We start from the raw sequence: 11,566 nt of genomic DNA, 5'->3' as shown, positions 1-11,566 counted from the left end.
CGCACACTCTTGATCTTCTATAGTCTTGGTTCAAGACTCTCCTGGATTTGTCACAAGAGGGCGCGCTATCACCCCAACGTGCTATCAACCACCAACCGCGGTTCTCGCTCGGGTGATGATAGCGGTTCGTGGTTGATATAGCGCGTTGGGGTGATAGCGCGCCCTCTTGTGACAAATCCAGGAGAGTCTTGAACCAAGACTAGATCTTCTACTGTTCACATACTACATACGTACGTACGTGATGTCCTCCTAGCTACTAACTAGCACTCTGCGAACTGTGTAGCACGAGAGCAGGTTCTTAAAGAAGTAGGCAGTTAATCATCAAAATTGTCTTCCCTCTTTATTATTCGATTCTTGCTGACTTTTCGGCAGTATGCCTGGAGTAATTAAGTTACCAGCTGATGAAGAACTAAATACACCCGTGCTTCCTTTGACATCATCTGCATTACGGGGTGGTGCACATCATTTCGCACGACAGTGTGATAAACCTAACAAGGTAATTGCAAAGTTTTGGGCCCCCCCCAAAAAAAAGGCCGAAGTGCAACAATGCGGTGAGACTTGGTGCTTTTATATTTTATTCATGGTAAAAAAAAAGTTTCTGTATTGTGCCACCACTTTTTCATTCGATATGAAGTAATATACTATATAGTATCTAATTTACCTCAATAATGAGAATTTCCCTTTTAAATTTTGTAAAAAAGAGTGAAAAAGTGGTGGCGCCATACCTACTTTCTTAATTAAAAGTTATCCATGGTATGGACGTCCTGTTTTCAAAGATTATAGATTACCGAATGCGAAAGATGCAGAACTCGAGCTGAAATGTGAAATCCCTCTGGATGCCATTTTTAGGCAAGTACCTCTTGATACAAATAGATCAGCATGATCAGTGCAGATAATGACCATTCATCCTATGGATGGAAAACAAAACATTCACTTGCTGAAATGGCGCCCACGCATATTTCACGGGGTGACCTCATACAAGTTTTCAAAGTGATGCATGGGCCCCAGGATGTTCATCCACACAAGCTATTTGACATGTCAAGAAATGTAAAGGGACTGAACGGGTCATGACTTGAAGATAAATAAAGAACGCAGTACAATTAGAATTCGCCAGAACAACTTCGCACAGAGCAGAGTCTGAAATGTTTGGAAAAAATAACAGGCTGCAGTTGTTCATTCCCCATCAACAAACGTCTTCAAAAATGGCATTGACGACTACCTCCTCACCAAAAACATTGACATGTATAGCTTGCAGGATGTTCACCACAGGATATGGAAATATATATGTACAATCACTTCTGCTCTACACATTTGACTTGGCTACTTCCATTGCATTCAGTACTTTTGCAGTAAGTTTTGTGTGAATATGGATGGGCATTTTATAAGGCTTTATTTAGCCTTCATTATGCCGAGCCCGAATCTACAGGTAAACTTTCCAACATGCGCTAAAGCTTCAGTTCTGCATCTTGCGCCTTCAGCTTCGGCGCACTATAATCTTTGGTATACATTAGACCCAGTAACTGGCTCGCACAGGGTACCAGTATTTTGTGGTTCCCAGACGGGTGGACATGTGTTTTGTACACAAAGCTTGGATCGCATATTTTTTCTCTTTCTATGACGAACGGACGTGTGCAGATAATGGGTTAATCACCGACGTTCGGCCTGGAAAAAAAAAAATCAATGATCCAGACCCACAATGCACTGCAATGGTTGTAGATAGGCATGAAGAGATTGATGGTCCAGCGGATTGCTCAAAAATCATCATTTTTTAGCCAGAAAAATTTCTGCGAGTACAATTTCATGCTTGGTGTTACATCTCAAACATATAGAGAGGCCAGTTGGCACTTTTGAAGGTAATGCGTTGGATATTTCCGTAATTTGGGGCATTTTTGGTGAGACATCCATGAAACGTTGCCTTTTATAAACATCATTCAACTATCGAATAGGTATAACACCCCAGGGGTCAATAAGTTTTGTGAGCAAGTGTTGGGGAGGACGGGTATCTGACACAGAGATAACAGAAAATAGTGTAGTGACTTATTGCTATTTATTTTGCAACATGCAACAGCAGTTGACTTTCGCCATGTGCTTCAGCTTATTTCATGGGCAATGCCATCTTGTTTTTGGAAGTCCACATGTGAACATGCACAGTTCTTTGCTCCACCATCGGTTTCATAACTTCCGTTAAGTTTCTTTTAAGGGTATTCAGGAAAACCCTATTTGACTGCACTATTTGTACACTACCCGACTTCACTCCGAGTACTTTGTGGACGGATTTGAGCACCATTTGTCTGTGGAAAATCAGAAAAATTCCTAGTTGCAATTCGTTCGGTTTGATTCTTTGGAGTACATGCACTGCACTAGTTGGCTCTACCACATTTTGACCATCGCCCGTGACTGACTCCTGGAAGAGTGGATGGTCATCTTTGTTGACTTTCTCAGTGCTTTTGAGTAAGTAAATTGACAGTTTTTATATTTACTTCATTGGTGACCCTGAATTTTGAGAGCCAACCTTGTTCCCACGGAACATTTGCTTGTGTGTGATCTCGACTCACGAGTCATCCACTTGATTTGTCTGCTACATCTTGTGTACTATAATCGACTATGGCCACTAAGAAACCAGATGTTGAGGACATTCCCGTGGCTGTACCAATACCACTTGCTGGGGTTAGTCTGAAGCTGCCCCCTTTTTGGCAAAACGACCCCACATTGTGGTTTGCACAAGTCGAAGCACAGTTTCAAACCAGAAGGATCACCTCACAGGCGACCAAGTTTGCTCACATTGTGGCCTCCCTTCCACCCGATGTTGCACAGGAAGTCCGCGACCTTCTCATTGACCCTCCTCAGGCACACCCATTCCCGTTTTGATCGTATTCTCACAGTGTTGTCTTCTGCCGTGCGTACGTGTATACATTTGCGTGCAAGACGCAAGATGTAAGACGCACTTAATTTTATGTCACTGTATCTTGACTGCACAGCATTAACACGCAAACGCACTGCAAGGTGCATTTGCGTGTTGTGTATGCATTGCAGACTGTGAGAATACGATCAAAACCGGGAATTCTTTTACGTCATCTAGCCTACAGCAATATAATAATTTTAGCAGCAAAATCGGGGAGACATTGCAACAAAGGCCCCAACGGTGCAGCTACCATTCTGAAAAAATGCCCTTAGCAAAATCCCACTTATAGTCGTCAATCTTCAAAGACACTTATCACTAAAAAAGCCCAACACTCAAAATTGGCACAGTAGGGAGCCTTCAATTCACCTACAGTACTGTACATGGACGCAATGTATGCAAACATGACGTTTTACAAACTGACCACGTGGACGGAAAATCGGGGGGGGGGGGGAATCTCTGACGAATTTTCCACAAAGTTTGCCGTGCTACGGAGACTTATCAGCTTGCATAACGTGGCCTTACATTGTTTACAAAGCTATTATTTCAACAAGATTCAAACCAATTTAATTGTGTACATGTCTGTATAACATTCTGTATGCTGTTTTATTTCCACTTGACCGTTCATGACAAGCTAAGAGTGGGTGCCGAGTTTGCAAGATGCTGAGTTCGTGGGTGCCGAGTTTGCAAGGTGCCGAGTTTGCAAGATGCTGAGTTTGTGGGTGCTGAGTTTGCAAGGTGCCGAAGTGTCCGGTATTCGACTGTAACTACTAGCAGTCTCTCAACAGATTACCAGCAGACTCACAACTCAATAAGGGAAGCAATGTGTGGTGAAGAGGTTTTCAACTAGTGGTTTAAACCTGCCGAAGCCTGGTTTTTGATAATTTTACCAAGACGAAGTCGAGGTAAATTAACATGCACCAGGCCTCGACGGGTTTCAAAACCACTAGTTGAAAACCGATTCAACACACTTTGAGACCCATTCATAAATACCTTTTTGGTCAAAAAACATCAACACTTTTTGTCAAAAAGTAAAATAAATGCAAAAATTATTTTGTTTGATTATTTCTTTCAACACAACACCCCTCCAGCTATGAAATGGTAAGGCCCTCGGGTAAACAACTCCTTATAAGGAGATTGTTGTAAGCGTCGCGCACATCGCGTGATGTGGCACAACTGTCCCGGCTGTTGCTCTCGACCAATAGGAATGAAGAAACTGTCCTTTAAGCACAGGTGCAAGCTCGAGTGTCACGCCCATTATCAAAGGTTTAAACACCCACACGTGACGCGCTCTCCACCACTAGGAATAGCAAAACTGTCTTAGGTATTTATGAATGAATTTTAAGGCATTCAAAATTCGGCAGCTAGGTTAATCACCTTAACACGCTATGTAAACCCGCTTCACTAATCTTACAGCTGCATTGACTACCAGTAAAATCCAGGATAACTTTGAAAATATTGAAATGGTCCCGGTTTACCTCCAAGAATTAATTAGCAAACATCAACCATCAAGAACTCTCTTGCTCCAGCAACAAAGATCTTCCCACTCCGCATTCTCAACAAATCATATATTCAACGTGCCCTCCAATTCACTGCACCTGAACTATGGAACAATCTTCCACACCACATCAAAAACTGCTCTCCCTGGAACAAGTTGAAACTTAAAACTCACCCAAAGTGCATTTTGAGACTGTATTTGAAGGAGAGGAAGGTCACGGGATCCAGATTGCTTGTTGTGTTGTACCTTTTGTTTTTCCTTCTGTTGATCCTTTCTCTGCTTGAATGCTTTGCTGTGGAGATGTTTGAAGTCGAGCAGGCTGTCCACCATTGGAAGATTGGATCGAATGCATCAGTTGTACAACAGCACACTCTAAGGTGTACTGCAATAGATCTGCAAAGCCTTAATGTCTTGGCCACTGATGTTACGGGTTCATTACGAATGAGACTCAAAGGAAAGAGACAATGGCTACTTGACTTGTTTTAAAAGAACTCTTTGGGTCAGGTTTAGTCCAATAGTATGAGGTAGCATTACACATTCAAGTAATACTTGAGTATGAGTAGCAATTTACATTGTAAGTCTCTTGTGGGCAGAATATAAGATGAGTGGTATACTCCAACATCTCTTTTCTTTTTTAAAGGGACACCCCTGCTTCGTTGGGCTATTTGTGTCACAAAGTGAATTGGTTAGAGAAATTACTATGTTTGCGTTTCAGAGTATGAATAAGTTTGAATTATCCAGCGCTTTTCTGAAAGATTCGCGAAAAGCTCTGTTACGTAATCACTCATGTGACTTCATAGTTGGGAGCTCCAATTTGTCTTGCCACTTTGTTGCAGCGTGGAAGTATCACAAAGCAAACTCCCAAGCATGACATCAAAGCATTGTCCTTTTGACAGGCACCATCAACGGCAGAAGTGATTTTAATTTTTCAAAGCCTTAAGGTTGTTGCCTGATTTTTTATTTGATAATTACGAAAAGTTCAGAAGTGAACAAATATCAAAATTACATTTAAATGGTGAACAAACTCATTATAAACAAGTTAACATAGCATTTCGGTTAAAAACATTCCGCTCAAGTAGATGTTTTTAAAACCTTAGTGTGTAGATGAAATGCAATTCTTTTGGGATGATGTCGTCAAAGCCATTATACACCTGCGGGACAGAAACAAAAAGTTCACAGATTTACAAATAATTTACAGGGTAAACCCTGTAAATTATAAGGTAATAGTGAAAGACTTCTCTTGAAATATTATTCCATGAAATGCTTTACTTTTTGAGAAAACATTAAAACAATTATCAATTCTCGTTATCGAGAATTACTGATTTATTTTAAACACATGTCATGACACGGCGATACGTGCAGAAATATTGGTGGGTTTTCCCGTTATTTTCTCCCGACTCCGATGACCGATTGAGCCTAAATTTTCACAGGTTTGTTATTTTATATATAAGTTGTGATACACAAAGTGTGGGCCTTTGGACAATACTGTTTACCAAAAGTGTCCAATGGCTTTAAATCAATTGTGGGCAAGAGTAAGATGAGATAGAAGTGCATTTTTTGTTTTATTGTTCAACCTCCATTCTTGACTGAAAGACGAGGTTAGAGATGATCTTTCTGAAGTAGATTGTCAACATCGGTTATGTACTGGTACTCCATATTTTCAATTTTGAATTAGTGTAATTCAAAACCTGATGACATCATTACATTTACCATCTTGAGGTTGGGGTTCAATTGTTTGCCTTTCAAGATTCATTGTTGCTAAATTTAAAGGTCATTTAAACTTGGATCAGCTGTCCAGAAGATTTCTTAATATTTGTTTTTTATGTATTAGGAGTTTATGCTCTGCAAGGAAGAAGAGAAAGATCCCAGGAAATGCTTGAAGGAGGGTCAGATGGTGACGGAGTGTGCCTTCAGCTTTTTTAGGCAAATTCAGGCTTCTTGCAGTGAGTCTTTCACAGACTACTGGACTTGTCTTGACTACAGTGAACAAAAATTCCATCGGTAAGGAGTTTTTTTCACTGTTACTAAACATGTGTATATGTATTGGGTAATCGTTTTCACTCTTACTATACATGTGTACATGTATGGGGTAATCGTTTTCACTCTTACTATACATGTATACATGTATGGGGTAATCGTTTTCACTCTTACTATACATGTGTACATGTATGGGGTAATCGTTTTCACTCTTACTATACATGTATACATGTATGGGGTAATCGTTTTCACTCTTACTGTACATGTGTACATGTATGGGGTAATCGTTTTCACTCTTACTATACATGTATACATGTATGGGGTAATCGTTTTCACTCTTACAATACATGTATACATGTATGGGGTAATCGTTTTCACTCTTACTATACATGTATACATGTATGGGGTAATCGTTTTCACTCTTACTATACATGTATACATGTATGGGGTAATCGTTTTCACTCTTACTATACATGTATACATGTATGGGGTAATCGTTTTCACTCTTACTATACATGTGTACATGTATGGGGTAATCGTTTTCACTCTTACTATACATGTGTACATGTATGGGGTAATCGTTTTCACTCTTACAATACATGTATACATGTATGGGGTAATCGTTTTCACTCTTACTATACATGTGTACATGTATGGGGTAATCGTTTTCACTCTTACAATACATGTATATGGGGTATTCATTTTCACTCTGCTATACGTGTATACATCATTTTCACTCTTACTATACATGTGTACTAAGCTTAATGTGTACATGTATGGGGTATTCATTTTCAACACGCTATTAAAGACAGTGGACACTTGGTAATTGTCAAAGACTAGTCTTCACACTTGGTGTATCTCAACATATGCATAAAATAACAAACCTGTGAAAATTTGAGCTCAATCGGTAATCGAAGTTGCGAGATAATAATGAAATTAAAAAACACCCTTGTCACACGAAGTTGTGTGCGTTCAGATGCTTGATTTCGAGACCTCAAGTTCTAAACTTGAGGTCTCGAAATCAAATTCGTGGAAAATTACTTCTTTCTCGAAAACTATGTCACTTTAGTGGGAGCCGTTTCTCACAATGTTTTATACCATCAACCTCTCTCCATTACTCGCCACCAATTAAGGTTTTATGATGATAATTATTTTGAGTAATTACCAATTGTGTCCACTGCGTTTAATGAAATGCCACAATCTGGTGTACAGTGGGCAAAAATGAGATTATGCACACAATTAACATTTCAATTTTTTGTTGGTAATGATCAAACTTCTACAAGGCATTTTTGAGCATGTAGATTTCAATAGTCATGTTGTTTTAAATGTCTTTGATGTCATCATAAAGTTAAGTTGTGGTTGTTCTGTGGTAATATTATTTGTATTAATTGGCAAGGCAGTTATGCCATCGTGGTTCTTGTTTATTTTCAGATACATGAAGTCATACATTACTGATAGATGCACTATTTTTGCAGTGACACAACAATTTGTTCTTGCAGTGACCCAGTCAAATGGGGTCAAGAAGGAATAACTAAACATTCATTACATTGTATGTCATTCCAGATATGATAATTTTGTGAAATACATATACAATGCAGAATGAGGGATCTGCTGTTTTATGCTAAAAATAAACGAGAAACGTATGCTTTAATTAAATTGAATTTGCTATGAAATGGTTCTGTTTATGTTGTCAGTTGCCGTAAAACGCAGGGGAAATTTGACAAGTGTGTTTTGGATAATCTTGGTTGGGTTCGACCTGAATTAGGAGAAATTAACCAGGTAAGTAAAGTTAGTGAGTGTTCAGTGTAGTTTCAGAATAAAAGTATAATTAACTAGAGATGTTAAAACAAAAGAGTTGACAACCCAAGTGCAATGAGGAAATATTCCAGACTTTCAAAGGTGAGAAAAACCTACATTTGGTAAGATTGTTCGCTGGATTACAAAGTTGCACAAATGTGATGCGAGCGAGCTAGATTAGTCGTATGTCTGCAATTTCATTACGGAGAAACAAGTCAAAACAGGACAACAAGGGTATCATTTTCAAAATATTTTTGTTTGTAGATTCAAATCCCAAAATATCTATATTTTAGATTGGAGATCATCAAGGGATTAAAGTTAGCATGGGAATAAAGTTGGGTGATGTACACGGTGAGAGAAAGAAATAAACCAAAAATTGAAAACATTGTTTGCGTGGGTTTGTTACACAAGTTCTCTCGACTTTGTTGTCATCGCTCAATGGCAAAAATACTTCAATAGTGATTGAAAACAATCACAACATTACTTTGAAAATGAATCTGAGTGCCTCTGTTACATACATATAACTTCTACACCTCAAACCCTTTGCAAAATCATACACATCACATAAACACTTGTGTGAAAACACCAATAAGTTTATCGCGAAAAAGTGGAGATCACCATTACTGTGTGTATTGTGCGTGCGATACATGGTAAATTACAATACAGTCTGTACATACACACAGAACAAATAGCAACTCGTACTTCACATGCGTTGTGATGTTAGGACGTTCGACCTTTAAACCCTTGGAGGGGAATTTTGCGCTATCTTAAGACTGTTGTCATGTCAAGATTGTGCTGTTTGCTGCATGTTAATCGCTTGTTGATAACTAAAATTTAAACTAATCAAACTTCAAAGGCGTTCGCCAGCAACCAAAGTTATACGCAGGGCATGTGTGCGATGTATTTGCGCAGTAAAGAAGGGTTTTAAACCCATTTCTTTTTTTTCAGTAACTCAAATCTTTTGGTGTTTCTCCTTTCACAACTTTTGAACAAAAGGTTGTATAACAATGAAGTTTTAAAGTATTAAAGCACAGCTTTTCCTCTTTTCAGATGTATAAACAAATTAAAAATGACAAGAGTCGACAAACAACTTATTTTGCTAGATCGCATCACAAATAAAAATTCTTCATGTTAAAAGTGAAATATTTACATTCATCAATAAACAGATGACAAACTTCACAGTTTAATTTTTAGAATTTGAAAGTTTTGTACACTAAAATACCTTGCAGTTAAAAAATGCATTTTTAAACAGTGTATTTTAATCTATTTATTCCCAAGGTTACAATTGTTAAGACTGAAAGACCTCAACCTGAGTCATTGCTGAGGCCCAAGCCTGAACCAACGTATATACCAGAGATTGAACCAGGCAATGTTCCAGCTTCCAAGCATGGATCAAGGTTTTTCTTTTGGGGTTAACACATTTCCAGGTTGTATCATAATTTTAGTGTGACGGCAGTTATTGGCTGTATGGCTTCTGACTGGAACCCCTGATCAAAGATATTGATAAAATAGGGAGACCTTCAACATAGGGCTATATAGCTCACTTGGTAGAGCGCCGGCACGTTAATCCGGAGGTCATTGGTTCAAATCTCAGTTCACTCTAGTCATTTTTGGTTCACTCTAGTCAATTCTTTGTTCAACCCCAAAAATAGTTTAGATGTTTTCACCATTTTCTCAATGTTTCTTGTTTGAATTATATGCTTTTGTTTCTCATTAAATCAGTTTTTTTCAGACAGATAAGATTTATTTAAAAATATTAATAATGACTTTCTTTGAGCTTACATATTTTAACTTGTTAACGCGCTGTTACCGGTTAAATCCCTTTCAGAAAGACAGTTGTAAGCGAAAAATATAAACAGCATGACTACACAGTTTTCAGAATGGAAAGAAGGACTCTTGAGTGTGCTACTGTACCTGTTTATTAGGGGTTGCCATTAGCAAAAGAAACAGGTATAAGTTAATGTGTACAATGTGTTCAATTTATCACTAAATTAAGTGATGTATGAAAGGTTATCAACCAGTCACCATTTGGGTGGGGTTCTCCTCCCCTACCGGTCACCATTTGTGTGGGGTTCTCCTCCCCTACCGGTCACCATTTGGGTGGGGTTCTCCCCTACCGGTCACCATTTGGGTGGGGTTCTCCTCCCCTACTGGTCACCATTTGGGTGGGGTTCTCCTCCCCTACTGGTCACCATTTGTGTGGGGTTCTCCTCCCCTACCGGTCACCATTTGGGTTGGGTTCTCCTCTCATACCGGTCACCATTTTGGTGGGGTTCTCCTCCCCTACATGTATATCTCGACTGAATCATAAGAATACATAAATGGGCTTGGTCTTTGTCCAATTGTTGTATTTTGACCGAAAACCCAATTAAATTTGTATTCTTGCTTACTTGAACTTAAATCATCAATGCAAAGAAAACCGACGCCGATTTCACAAGGCAATAAAAATCACCACAAGACAAATTGTCAATGTTACCAAAGTGATTTGTATTGTGACATCACACTTTACTGAGCAGCTGCAATTGATTTGCAGTAAAAATCAATCTTAGCTCTTTGTGAAATCGGCCCCAGGTCTTCACACTTTTACTCACTCGGTCATGAAAATATATTGGAATGAACCATTATACATAAAATAAGAGAAATGTGTCAGATATGGAAAACGTTTGTATTACCATGGTTTGTATTTCCATCACTTCCTCGTTTCCAAGTGACATGAAACACAGCTCAAAAAGAGATGCATTGCATCGAAAGGTTTCCAAACTTAACTAAAACATTTATTTTCTATTCCGGTGAGCACAAATCAAATATGAAACCAGTGGTAAAATATCTTCATAAGGTGCTTTCTGTGGATAATCCAGATACAAAGCATTCTACAAAAACAAAAACAGTTGTTGAAAGTTACCAGTTAAAGAAAAGTAAATTTGGTTTAATTAAAATTAGAATTTTGGGGGAGTTGTGTTTTTGAGTGATATAATATTATGAGAATGATTTACGTGTTAAAATAAATTGTTATCAAAGACCGTTTGATTGTCTTGTTTGTTTGCCTTTTAGGCACATTGAGGAACCTGTGATTGATAATTAGCTTTAAAAATGCTGTTTATTAGGTGTGTTGTTGGAATGGCCAGAGAGCGAGTCCCGGGGCTATTTGTTGCCATGAATGGCGCACACACCAAGGGCATTTTGCGACTTAAAGGGCGCGATGCCTTGGATTGGTCGAGTTGGTCTTTGAAAAGCGTCTGTAACCGTTGGTTATAAAATGCGTATGGTTAGAAAGATGATTTCAAAGTAGAATACAATGATCCACACAAATTTGCCTCAAAATTGTTTTCCTTTTTCTTTGCGATCTAACATGGTCGGCCATTTATGGGAGTCAAAAATTTGACTCCCATAAATGG

General features: G+C 38.6%; 1 protein-coding gene across 1 annotated transcript; it reads left to right on the top strand.

The window, feature by feature from the left end:
- The first annotated feature begins 230 nt into the window (after positions 1-230).
- LOC117288400 (NADH dehydrogenase [ubiquinone] 1 alpha subcomplex subunit 8-like) lies at positions 231-11,195 on the top strand. The gene is made up of 4 exons (XM_033769246.1): positions 231-496; positions 6,229-6,398; positions 8,069-8,153; positions 9,450-11,195. Exons 1-4 carry the CDS (start codon positions 374-376, stop codon positions 9,585-9,587), a joined length of 516 nt encoding a protein of 171 aa, XP_033625137.1. The 5' UTR covers positions 231-373; the 3' UTR covers positions 9,588-11,195.
- The last annotated feature ends 371 nt before the right edge of the window (positions 11,196-11,566 follow it).

The sequence above is a fragment of the Asterias rubens genome, chromosome 3 (genome assembly GCF_902459465.1).
Source record: "Asterias rubens chromosome 3, eAstRub1.3, whole genome shotgun sequence".
In the NCBI taxonomy this organism is placed as follows: domain Eukaryota; kingdom Metazoa; phylum Echinodermata; class Asteroidea; order Forcipulatida; family Asteriidae; genus Asterias; species Asterias rubens.
This window is presented reverse-complemented; position numbering and strand designations above follow the sequence as displayed.